This window comes from Fonticula alba (genome assembly GCF_000388065.1).
Source record: "Fonticula alba strain ATCC 38817 unplaced genomic scaffold supercont2.9, whole genome shotgun sequence".
NCBI classification, from domain to species: Eukaryota; order Rotosphaerida; family Fonticulaceae; genus Fonticula; species Fonticula alba.
Genome location: NW_009242979.1, coordinates 295,755 through 307,856, shown reverse-complemented (window position 1 = coordinate 307,856; position 12,102 = coordinate 295,755). Strand labels below are relative to the sequence as shown.

The following is a 12,102-nucleotide window of genomic DNA, read 5'->3' as shown; positions in this document are numbered from 1 at the left end:
AGGGGAAGACTTCCGTATTCTGTGCGCCGTGTTTGATGGCCCCAGTGTCGGCTTGGCCCAACTAGGGACCGGAGCGGCCGGGGGGCGAAAAGATATTCCTTGTACAGCCCGGCGGGGCTGTTCATTGCTGGGGGACAGGGATACCGTACATGCATGAGTGTGTGTGGGTGTGCCCTGCGCATGCAAGTAAACACCACCACTACGTGCGTGTGGTCGGTATTGCCCTTTCGCCTACCTGTTCTAGGGTCCTCGCGCGTGTGTGCTTCTCTCCCCAGCTAGGGGTGAATTCCCCCGGAACCGTGCCGGACGAGTGCGCCCTCCGCAAGCCTACGCCGAGTGGCCGTTTCACCGTTCTCGCCCCCCCCCCCCCCCCCCGGGCAGGGAGCGCCAACCGTCCGCATCATCACATTTCTGATTCGGGCCCTCAAGCTGCACGGTGGAGACGGCGTGCGTGCGTTCGCCCTCCCTCCGAGCGCCCCACGCCCGATCAGGGCGCACACACACACACATGCCCCTCGCTCGACCTTCGGAGCGCCCTGCTCCCAGTTCGTCTGCCGGTGCTGACCAACCACGCCTGGCCCCCGACCCTGGCAAGGGCGGCTCAGTTGGCCCCGCCCCCCGGGAGGGGTCCCTCCGGTGCGTTCGGCCGGCAGGGTGGGCTTATATTGCCAGCGTTGTTATTGCTCACATCGCCCGGGTGCAAGGCAGCCGGGTGCGTGAGCCCCGCTCGCCCCCCTCCCCCCCCCCCGCCCGGGGGGTGGTGTGGGGGGGTGGCCGTGCGTGTGGCTTGTCGCTCACTCTTCAGGGCGGGGGGGGGGCCAAGGGGGCAGGCCAGGACGATGGCGCGTCCTGGCAGGCCTACGGTGCGGGGGGGGGGGGGGCACCTCACACTCCGCAGACCGCCCCCCATATACACGCACGGCCTGGGCGGAGGACGGGTGCCTGGTATCTGTCAAAAAGGCTCGGGCCATCTCGGCCCTTTCCAGGCCGGTGGCCCGTCTGCCGGCTATCGGGACACCGGCCCTTGACTTTCTCTCTCCCACACACGGTTCCGGGACCGCAGCCCGGCTGTTGATGACTCCTTATCACACAGGGCCGTGGGGGAGGAAATCGCATCGTCGCACGCTGCCAGATAAAAGCGAGCCGGAGACAGGGCCTACGAGGGAGAGGGACAGAGAGAGAGAGGGATGTGTGCGCCGAAATGCGGTCTCGGGGCCCCGGGCTGTGGCTCCCCGGCCTGTACAAGCTGCCGCCGACACTGGCCCAAGGCCCGAGCGTTCTCGGCAGAGGTCCCCCCCCCCCCCCCCCCGCCGGGGCCAGGCGCGGACACCCCAGCTCGAGGCCAGGGCAAGCACCCAGCGAGATCACCTCCCAGCTCTGGTGCCCCCTCAAGAACGCCCCGACTCGCACCAGAGCCAGCCCCGGGGGGAGGAGCGTGGTGGGGCCCGGCGGGGCCTGGCGGCGGGGGGGGAGGGGGGCTCGCCCGCCTCCGGCCAGGAATGTGCCGCCGGACGGACCGCCCTCCGCCCCCCCCCCCCCGTCCCGCTCCAGTTCCGAGGTTCGGTTGCCTCCCGTCCGCCGGGGTGCAGCTGAAAAAGGGCAGTATCTTCTAGACCGGAGTGTGGCAAGATTGTGGCAGGTCCATCGGCCGGGCCCGTGGCAGAGACTGGTCTGGTAGCGTGCTTGCTGGTCCGGACCCCGGGCCCCGGACCCTGCGCCTCCCGGACACTTTAGTCCCAAAATAATATCCAGATGCACATTTCCTGGCGCCCCGTGGCGGCAGGGGGGGGGGGGGGCGGGGGCGGGCGCGCCTACAGCCCGAGGCTCCGAGCATTGGCAGTTTTTCTGCCCCCCCTCCCCCCCCGGCCGCCTCGCCTCTCTGGTTCGCCGATGATCTCCCAGGCCGGCGCACTTGTGTTGCCCCCCGGGCATGCATGCGTGTATGTATTCCTCTCGGGCTGGCAGGCCGTAGTGCCGGGTGGTTGGCATGCGACTCGCCCTTCGGAGGGCGGCTGTGGGGCGGCCTATCTGAACACATGTTCCCCCCTCCCGCCCTCCCACATGGTGTCCCTTCCCCGGCGCCTGTCCCTCGTCTGTGTGTTCTTCCCTGTTGCCCCCTGGGCATGCCTGGCCTCGCCACTCCGCGGCCGCCTCTCGATTTCCACATTGGCCCCTCGCCCGCACATGTTCCTCCTGGCGCCCCTTTCGGCCCCCACTGAAGGGTCCGCCCCCCCCCTCCCCCTCGTTGGGGTGCCCCTGGTCGGGCCAGCCCCCTCTGGGCTCCCTCCCTCCCTCCCTGTAGCCCAGGGGTGGGAATGAAAGCCGCCTTGCCGCTCCGCGCCAACCCTCTTCCGGGGCCGGCAGCCAGCGGCTCCCTGGCCCGCTGCCCCCAACGGACCTGCGTGCCCTCACCAGCGATCGGCCCTGCGGCACGGCTTTCCGGCACCCAGGATGCCCGATCCGGGGCGCGATCGACGAAGCGCCTCGGCGCTTTTTAGCATGCTCAAAGACACCACATCTCCTCCCCCCCCTCCCTTGCCCCCTCCCTCCTCTCCGTCCCTCCTCTCCGTCCCCCTTTCTCGCTTCCTCCACCTCATGAAGCCCCGATCGGCCGGGAAATACCGGCCTGGAGCGACATCCGCGCGATCCTACTCCCGCTCCCCCTCCGCGCATTACCTTCTGCCGGACGCCAAGTTCGGTTCGCGCCTCGGCCTGGAGACCCGGATGGAGTATGCCGATCGTCTGTGCATGGTAGCCACCCGCACCATCGACGATTTTGCTGCCCTCGAGTCTCGTCTCTGTGACGCACTGGCCATGCTCGAGGTACACTCCTGTCCCTGGCGCCTCGCCTGCACTCCGCTGCTCCGCCGACCCCGGACAATCACCGCCCTCTTGGCCCCAGCCCTCCTCCCCCCTCCCCCCCCCCCTCTTCCTGCTCCTCTTTCTCTCCCTCTTCCTGCCCCTCCCCTGTCGGCGGGTTCTGACCTTCCCTCTACTTGTCAGACGGAAAATGCGGCACTATTGGCCTCTGGCCTGTTTGATGCCGAGGATGTGGCCCACTTCCAGCAACAGGCCGACGACCATGGGACTCGGATCCTGCTCCGCCCGCCAACTCCCTCCGCACAGGCCGATTCCTCGAGGTCCAGCGAGGCGGTCCTTGACGCTGCCACCGACGCCGATCCCCTGTTGCCGGTACTCCATGAGGCAGCACCCCTCCTGTCAGCGCCTGCCTCAGCACATCCGGAAAGTGATGACTCCTTGCCGCCGGCGTCCGATGTCCCCCATCGCGCCATGGATTCCCCAGATGATGACGGTGATGATGGTCTTGTTGATGCTCCTGTTGCCGACATCATCACAGACTGAGCTAAAGCACCTCCATATCCTCCCCGCCGCCGGGGCAAAGCCCCTCCAGGCGGCCTCGATAGAACATGCACACACAAAGGCCTCACACAAGGACGACTATATTTCCGGCAAGCCACAGCGACCGGAGAGGAAGAAAGAGGCCAGCATGCCCGCTCGGGCATCCCCTCCCCCTTTCTCCCTCTCTCCATCTCTTTCGCTGCCTTTCTGTCAGATTCTCCCAGCCGTAAAGAGGATTGCTGGGCCGGCCGGGCCAATTTCCGCGGCCGCCGCGGCCGCCAAAGCCGCGGCCGACTTGGTGGCAGTCTTCCGTGCTCCCGGAGAGGGGGTCTATGCGGGAGGGGACCCCAGCAGGTGGTGAGGGGACCCCAGCGGGTGGTAGGTTAGTCGCCAAGGTAGGCCGTCATCAGGTGGAAGGATGGTGCTGGGGTGCACGATGGGCTCTGCCCTCTTCCCCCCCCCCCCCCCCCCCTTCCCGCCCCTCCCTGCCTCTTGATGAGGGGGGAACAAAAATACATGTCAAGAATTGACGCACCGCGTCCAGAGAGGAGGCCGTCATGTCGACCGTGCGCTTCCGAAGCATCACCCTGCATGTGTGTGTGTGTGTGTGGCATGTATGTCAGAGAAGGCAAGGGGGAGACGCAGAGCGAAAGCAGGGCGGGATGCGCAAAGACAGGGAGCAGGCTGCCCGAGGGAATTGCACAATGCGCACCGCTTGGGCCGAAGGGTGGAAATGGAGGACCCCTGTTTGGCGGACGCTGTCCCCCCATCGGGGGAACATTCTTCCTTGATGGCCCCCTCAGCACGGGAGGGTGTGCGCGGAGGGGACCCGGCAGTCCGAGTCGCCAGGCTATCGACACCTTCTCCCCCGGAGGCCGGGCTAGATGGAGCGACTGCCCATGATGGAGTGGGCCCGGACGGTGGGTCCGGCGATGAAGGGACCGGAGACACAGGGGCCTCCCCCACCGCATCCACCAGCATATCCCCCCCTTCGGAGGGGCTATCTGTGAGGGTGAGATCTGCCTGCTTGTTTGACAGGGCGACAGGCCACCCCCCGGCAGCGACCGGCGTATCGGAGACCGACATCCCCGTGGGCGAGGGAGAAGTTGGCTCACAATGAAAGTCGGCAGCATCGACGAACCCCTCATCACCGGGCGAAAAATCCAGGGTACTGGAGTGCGCCGAGGCTGTCTCGACGCTCGGCTCATCTGTGGCCATTGGCTTGGCCGGTTCCTTGGGCGACCGGGGTGACGACGGCGACGACGGTGACGGCGACGGCGACGACGACGCTAGCGACGATGATGACGGCGCCATCAGCGACGACGATGATGACGATGATGTTGCCGCCGCTGCCGCTGCTGGGGGGAAAAGCGGCGAGGCAGTCACTGACAGTGCCTCTTCTTCCAGCAGGGGAGCCTGGCCGGTAGGCGAGTGGTACCCGCGGTCCGGAGTGCTGCCGCTGGGCTGGTCAGCCGGAGCCGGCGACCCGCGCGATGGCGACCCCGGTGCAGCGCCACTGTTCGATAGAATCGACCGCAGCCGGGACAGTTCCTCGCGGAGCTTGCGGTTTTCGCTCGACAGCCGGTCGGACTCGACGAACGCCTGGCGCAGGCGGTCCGCATATGCGTGCACCGTGGAGTATGCTCGCTGATCCGCCGCGTCGGCCGCCAGCCGCGCCTCGTACAGGGCATTCTCCAACTGGGCCTTGTCTTGCATCAGAGCCAGTGCCACGCTGTTTGGGGCGTCGGCCCCGCCAGAAGTCTCCACCTCAGAAGCCTGTCCCAGGAGAGCCATGCCGGTTAGAAAGCCAACGAAGACGGACGTGCCACATGGCACACGGCAAAGGAACTTGTGCCCTTTCGCTCGGCCCTTTTTCGCCCCCACCAAAATGCGCACACAGCCCGGGGGGGGAAAAAAAAAAGGGCGAACGGAAAGCGCACCGAACGGGCAAGGGAATCCCGCTGCAACAGGGCCTGACCCATGAGCTCGGCCTTCGCCTCATTGACGGCATTCTCAATGTCGATGCTCTGGGCACTGGCAATGGCCCGGGCCGCACAGTCGCGACACGCTTCGGCTCGCTGCTTCAGGGAGGCAATCTCCGCGGCAATCGAGCCCAGCAGGCGCTCCGAGTCCCGAGCAATCAGCGCATCCGGCAGCAAAACCACATCCTCCTCCTCGTCATCACCATGCATGAGTGGCAGGGCGGGCCCGCTGCCCGGGGTCCGGAGGGGATCCGGCCGGGCCCACCGCCGAGGGGTGGCCAATGGCCCGGCCAGCGTGATATCCAGCGCCCCGCCCGGCGAGGAGCCAGCTCGGAGCGGGGTGCCGGTGCCGACATTGCCCGTCCCATGGGCCAAATCCCACGGATGTTCAAGCAGCAGGCGTGGCGAGCCACCCGCCGAAGCGGCCACCTGCCCGGTCCGGCCGCCGACAATGCGAATGGGCGTCGTCGCCGCCTCGCGGCCGTGCTTCATATGGTACCTCATGGCCCGAGCGCTGTATGTGTTCTGTGCTTGCTCAAGTGTCGGAGTCGCACGCGACCGCTTGACCGCCTGCACGGTGGGCGTCTGACTCCCGGACAGTGCCGTCAGGTATGACCCACCGCTGTCCATGAATGGAGCCTGGTAGCTCTGGAAGGAGGAGGGCAGCCGAGCCACTGGCCGTCCGGAAGGCAGGCAGGCAGGGCAGCCGACAAAGGGCGAGGGGGGCAGGCAAAAAGCAAGGTCAGCCAGGGCGAAGTCGAAGGTGGCACATGGGGCCCGGAGGTCGAGTCGGATGCGCACGGGTCGGATCATGGATGTCAACCATGGGCCGGGCCCGCTGTCGGGTGGTCCGAAGTTGCTGGGCCACTGAGCCCACCTGCAATGCGTGAAAGGTTTCCTTGACAAGCTCGGGATCAGGGTTCACATTGAGAACCATGGCCTAATGGGCGGGAGAGAGAGAGAGAGAGAGAGAGAGGAGGGTCAGCTCCAAGAAGGGGACCGAGGGAAGAGAAATGGACCGGCAAAAGGCAGGCCGACAGCCGGTCCTCGGCCCCCACGCCGGCCGGGAAATCGGCCACCCAGCAGGCGCACCGCCTTGCCAGCCCCGGTGAAGTACGGCTGGAAGAGCTTAGTCAACTTGTCCGAGGACCAGGAGTAGAAGCCACTCGAGCCACCGGACTGCTTGTTGCGAAGTGCCTCCAGGCAGGCATTCAGGTGGAGGACCGTCTCATTGATGCGATTTGACTCGCGCTGGCGCTCAGCACTGGAGTGGTTCAGTTTCTTGCTCCGCTCGGCCCCGGCCATGTCCACGAGAACTAGACGGCTCGTGCGCACGGCCTTCGGGTCAACCAGAACCTCGGCCATCGAGCCGGTGTCGCTACAGGCCCCCGGGGCCACCGGGAATTGCAGGACTCGGATGAAGTAGATCGAGTGCGACCTTGAGGAGGCCACATTTTGCGAGGTAGCCGCCCGGGCGCGATGCTCGCGTGCGCGCGCGATCAGGGCAAAGGCCTCGCGCATGGACCGGACGCGCACCTCCACCAGCCCATGAATGTAGCCATTGTCGGTGACCACCGGGGCACTGGAGCCGGAGCCGAGGCCAACCGGACAGCCGAAGCCTCCGCCACCGGCCCCGCCCCCGGCGCCCGGCGCCGGAGCAGTGGACACGCGCGTGCCCCCGGGCATGCCGGTCACGCCGAAGGAGCTCCCGAAGGGAAAGGACCCAGACGCCGCGGCTGCTGCCGCCGTCGCCGCCGAGGAGGTCGACGGCGTCGAGGGAGTGGCCAGGGGAAAGGTCGACCCGGTGCGCCGACGGTCGCCACCGCCCGGCGTAGAGGGAACCCCAAAAGAGGAAAGACGCCCATCGGTGGCCGGTTCCACCAGCAGATCGCTGATGACTCGGTTGTAAATCTGGCACGCACTGACCCACACCGAAAAGCGAGTGCTCTCCACGGCGGCCAGGGCTGAGCATCATGCACGAGCAGCCTTGGTCAGTGGGAATGGTCAACAGCAACATGCCCAAAGGGGTTTGCCCTGATCGCGAGAATGGGCCCCTCCCCCACATGGCTCGAGATGAGAGGACACGCACCCTGAAGATCATCCGAGTACGTGTCCCCGAGACAGAGAGACTCCGCCAGCTCCGAGCTATAGAGATCCGACCCGGGGATGGCCAGCGGAAGGAGGTGGCTCACGTTGCGAGCCAGGCCGCGCCGTGGTGTGGACGGCGTGGCGCCGATAGTTGAGCGCTGGAAAGGCAGATAACATGAATGAGGGTCAGAATTTTTTTGCCCCCCTCCCGTCCCGCCCAGTCCCCCCCCCACCGGCCGGGTGATGGGTGGCATCATGGCGGATGGGAATGAACGCACGCTGCTTGAGGCAAGTGCCGCCGCCAGGATGCCTGCCGACTCCTTCTCCGCCCGGTCGTGTGCATCAAACAGCTCGATCCCATCAAAGTGTGCGGGCTTGACCTGTGCATGCGCGTGTATGTATGGGTGAGCGTCCAAGCAGGGAGCAGTGCATTCATGTTGCCGGAGTCCGGCGATCGTGAGTATGGCGGCAGAGCAAGCAGGCGCCAGCCGGGGAACAACGCACTGGCACTTCGGTTTGGTAGTCACCGATCGTCTGAAAGATGGCACTGAGGGCGCGTGGGATGACTCCCGGCTGGGAGGCGGAGCCATCAAGGGTGAAGGTCTTCCCCCCGCCACTGACACCATACGCAAAGAAGAGGGTGTTCTAATGTTTGGCCGGTGTAAGAGGCACGCATATGCATGCAAGCAAGCCCATGCAAAGCATGCGGAGCGAAGGGGAAAGAACTTCCAGGTTAGTATCTCCGATGTTGGGCTCAGGCAGAACGTAGACAGATGTGTTTTGTGTGTGTGTGTGCGCGCGCGCGCGTGCACGCGTGCGTGCGTGCGTGCGTGCATGTCCATGTGTCCGGCGTACCGTGCCAGTGAACATGTCCCGAACCAGAGGAAGGGTGGTCTCGCGAAAGAAGTCCTCCTGGGAGGTGTCCTCTGGGAAGACGTGCGTGTAGCGAAACCGCTGTGGCGGCTCCCGCGATGCGCCTGCCTTGGCCGGGGCGCGCTACAGGCGTGCAAGACAGTGCCATGGATGTCAGTGGAACTGGCCGGCAAATCGGCAAAAGGTGCGTGTTGCACGAACCTCGATCAGTAGATCATGTTTGTTGGTGCTACAGGGGACAACCGACGGCGGCTGTGTCAGCTGAACTGGACGCAAACGGACAAAGGTCTTCAGTTGCTCAGTCAGCTGGGTGGGGAGCTCGCCGGTGGACATGTCTTGCGCCGCCTGACGCTGGCGCGGTCCCTGAGCTGTGCTCGCTTGTTCGCTGCGCGAAGGAGATTCCCTATCGCGCCTGCGTGGCTATACAGCTGCGTGTGTGGATGTGTGTCGCGCAAGCGTGCGTGCGTGTGTGCGTGTGTGTGTGGGTGCGTGCGTGCGTGCGTGCGTGCGTGCGTGCGTGTATCCCCCAGTATGTGCGTATGGATGGGTGGAAGTGAAGCTGTGGGGGAGCGTGCGTGCGGGGCAAGTGATTGGTGTGTGCGCGTATGTGTGGGAAGGAGGGGGGGGGGGGGGGGGGGGAAAGAAGAGATGGTGTCTGGAGTTTGGCGCTGACTCTACAGCAGGAAGCATTCCCTTAACTCCGAATCAGGGCCTTTGGCGACGGTTTGCTGGATCGCGCTACCAGGTGCCCCGGAGGGGGCACCAGTTGCCCAGTCTCGGACCTCCCATCCTGCCGGCAAAATTCGCATTGTTGTCCCCCGCCCGTCCCGGGCATCTCCCCGGTCGATGGCCGTTTCTCGGGAGGAGGGCAATTCCTTCGGAAGACAAGGGGCTACTTATGATTGTCACCCAGACCCCTTCTTCCTCACGTACGGGCATCCCCCGCCCCCGCCTCCGCCCCCGCTTCACACCCGGCCATGTCCGCGCAGAGGACCCACCGGAGTGGGCGGCCGCCAAGCGCGACGGAGCAAAGTTTAAAATGAAAACGGAATCCCCGATCACGCGGGGATAGCGCGTGCCCGATGGACACTGTTCCGTCGGCTGTTTGTCCCTCCAGATGCCAATGATGGGGCATTTGTGTATTATTTTTCCCGCCATCTCGCCCCGCCCTCCGGCCGATGGTGTCCCCCCGAGGGCGTGCTTGGAGGAGGGGGAGAGGGCCCGGGGCGGAAAGGAGGGCGGGAATATCCCCCAGTTCGGGCTCCACAGACCTCCCGACAGCGATCTGGATCCGGGGCCAGTGCCGCCGTCCGGATGCCCCCCGCCCCCGCCTTCTCCTCCCCCCGGCCAGTCCGGCGAGGCACGCTCTTCTTGAGGCCTCCTGGCGGGGGCCCGGCCGTGAAGCTCAGCCTTTACCTTCCATCTTCCTCCTGCCCTTCCTCGGCCTTGAAGTGGTTTCTCCGTCTGCCTTTCTGTCTTCTCCCCCCCTGCCCCCCTGCCCCCCTGCCCCCCTGGCGCGATCCCGCCTCCCGTGTGCTCCTCTTGTTCCGCTTCTTTATAGCTGTGTCCGCCCCCCGCCATCTGCCGCCGGTGGATGAGGCTCGTTGATTTGGTGCGCGGCCGTTTGCCACGTCGCTTGCTTGTCCGCCGCTCCTTTCTGACCGCTGTTTCGCGCCGCTGCTCGCCTCTTCCTTCTCCTTGCCCGTTCGCCTTTTCTCTCTCTCTCTCTCCCCTGCCCTGCCCTCTCCCTTCTCGCCCCCAACACATACACACACACATGCACGCGCACCGCGCGCGGCAGTCCATCCGCCTGCTGCCATCCAGCGGCGGGGCCATCGCGGCGGCGGCTGTCGCCGCAGCTGGAGCCAGCCTGACCTCGGGCCCCGCGTCGCCGGTGTCCGCGGCGCCCGGCCACGAGGCGCCCTTGCCGCTGGCCTCGCGCCATCCCACCGGGCCGGCGCCTCCGCGAGTCGCGCTGACCCCGGTGCCGGCACCGGCGCCCGGCCGGCCCCCGGCCAGGGGGGAGTCGTGCGCCATGCCGCCGGCAGATGCCCGGCCATGGGCCAGCCTCCTGGGCGGGCCGGTGCTGCCCCGGCGCGCGACGGCCGTGGCCAGCCTGCGACTGTTGCTGCTGGGAGCCGGGCTCCTGGGCCAGGCCCCGGGGCCCGGCGTGGCGGCGGCCCTGCCAGGCCTGTCTCTCCCCCACCTCACGCCATGCGAGCCCCCTGCCCCGGCGGCGCCTGACATCCACTCGCCCCCCCTGTCGCCCTGCGCACGCGCGTCGCCGCGGCCGGCAGCCCTGCTCAGGGCTCGGCACCGGAATGTTTCTTTTGTCAGCAGCCGCGGCACCAGCCTGGCCGGCTCCGGTTCCATGTCGCTCTTTCTGTTGTCCTCGCCGGAGTGCAGTTCAGCCGGCGAGGAGTCCGAGCCGGATGATGCCGAGCCCACGGCTGACACCACGTCGGTCTCCTCCTTCAAGATTCACACCTCCCTCGAGGCGGACGACCGCCCTGGTACGTGCCCCCCTCGTGCGCCTCGGCCTTTTGTCGCACTGCCGGGGGCCCGGCCGCGCCACCATCCTCGCACACCTCCTCCCGGCCCTCGGCGAGGGGGGACGGGCCTGTGCGCCTGTCTCACTCCTCGCTCGGCCCCTCTTCCCTTCCCCCCCCCCCCCCCCTCCCCCCCCCCCCCCCCCCCCCCCCCCCCCCCCCCCCCCCCCCCCCCCCCCCCCCTGCCTGTCTTCGCTGGCCCCAGTGCCCGGCGAGCCGCGTGATGCCCCGGCACAGGCCATGGCGCCGGGCCGTGCGCCGGGCTTCGTGATGGCGCTCTCCCCGCGCAGCGAGAGCTCGTCCCCTGTGGAAGCCCTGCCGCCGGCGCCGGGGCCCAAGCCGGAGCCGGCCGCCATCCCGGCGGGACCCTCGTCCGACTTGCCGGTATTCGAAATCGCCCCGGCCGAAGCGGCGGCCGAGGCCTCCGGACCGGCAACCCCAGCGCTGTTTGTTTCTGTGCGTGCGACGCCCGGTGCCCCGCCGGCATCTGCTCGACCGCGCGCCGGGTTGGCTTTTCCCTCCCGCCAGTCCCCTCTCCCCGGCCCGGCTCTAACCATGGACCTCGCCCCCCCTTTTGGTGGCTGCATACGCACACACACGCACACTGCCGGCCATTGCACGCGTGCGCGCCGCGCAGAAGGAGACGCATCCCCGGGCGGGCCTGCCGCGGCCGCCGTCGCTGAGCGGCTCCACGTCGGGCAATCTGGTTGCCTCGCGGGGCCGGCGCCAATGGGGCGGCATCGCCCGCATGTCGCTCGCCCATCTGCTGGTCTCCATAGTGGTGGCCTTCCTGGTGGGGGTCGCCCTGGCGGCCTTCAACAGCCGGGGCCTCGGCGCGCTGGTCGGATCGCCGGCCTAGTGTGCCGAGGCGTGGCCGATGGGCCGGCACCCTGCTCTCCCCCGCTGTTGCCGCTGCTGCTGCTGCTGCTGCTGCTGGCCTTGTACATTGTTCGGCCCGGTGGGGCATGGCGCCCTCCGTCGGAAATGGGCCGCCGCGCGCAGCCGCACACACACGCCCCTTGCACGCGCGCACATGTACGGCGACGCACATGCGCGCCCCCACCCCACGCGCACACGCGCATACACACACCACATAGAGCAGCTGGGCCGGTGTGTGTGCGCGCGCGCGCGCACGCCTGTCGCCCCTTGTACAATATACCCGCGAGGGTTGGCACTCTAGCCCCCTCGTTGTCCTTTACATTCGACGGCGCGGCCGCCTGTGTCCCGGCCGGGTTCTGTGTGTGCCCCCC

The 12,102-nt window shown here is 67.4% G+C and overlaps 3 protein-coding genes across 3 annotated transcripts; 2 read left to right on the top strand and 1 right to left on the bottom strand.

The window, feature by feature from the left end:
* The first annotated feature begins 2,518 nt into the window (after positions 1-2,518).
* H696_05141 (hypothetical protein) lies at positions 2,519-3,802 on the top strand. Its single transcript, XM_009498994.1, has 2 exons — positions 2,519-2,823; positions 3,004-3,802. The coding sequence occupies exon 2, from the start codon at positions 3,011-3,013 to the stop codon at positions 3,719-3,721; it is 711 nt and encodes a 236-aa protein (XP_009497269.1). The 5' UTR covers positions 2,519-2,823; positions 3,004-3,010; the 3' UTR covers positions 3,722-3,802.
* A 762-nt stretch (positions 3,803-4,564) lies between these two features.
* H696_05140 (hypothetical protein) lies at positions 4,565-8,636 on the bottom strand (the record flags this gene model as incomplete). The annotated part of the gene is made up of 10 exons (XM_009498993.1): positions 4,565-4,715; positions 4,751-5,136; positions 5,301-6,016; positions 6,144-6,282; positions 6,435-7,306; positions 7,432-7,588; positions 7,709-7,810; positions 7,935-8,075; positions 8,286-8,426; positions 8,505-8,636. The coding sequence occupies 10 exons, from the start codon at positions 8,634-8,636 to the stop codon at positions 4,565-4,567; spliced, it is 2,937 nt and encodes a 978-aa protein (XP_009497268.1).
* A 1,382-nt stretch (positions 8,637-10,018) lies between these two features.
* Positions 10,019-11,783, top strand: H696_05139 (hypothetical protein). The gene is made up of 3 exons (XM_009498992.1): positions 10,019-10,816; positions 11,058-11,308; positions 11,490-11,783. Exons 1-3 carry the CDS (start codon positions 10,081-10,083, stop codon positions 11,709-11,711), a joined length of 1,209 nt encoding a protein of 402 aa, XP_009497267.1. The 5' UTR covers positions 10,019-10,080; the 3' UTR covers positions 11,712-11,783.
* Positions 11,784-12,102: the final 319 nt, after the last annotated feature.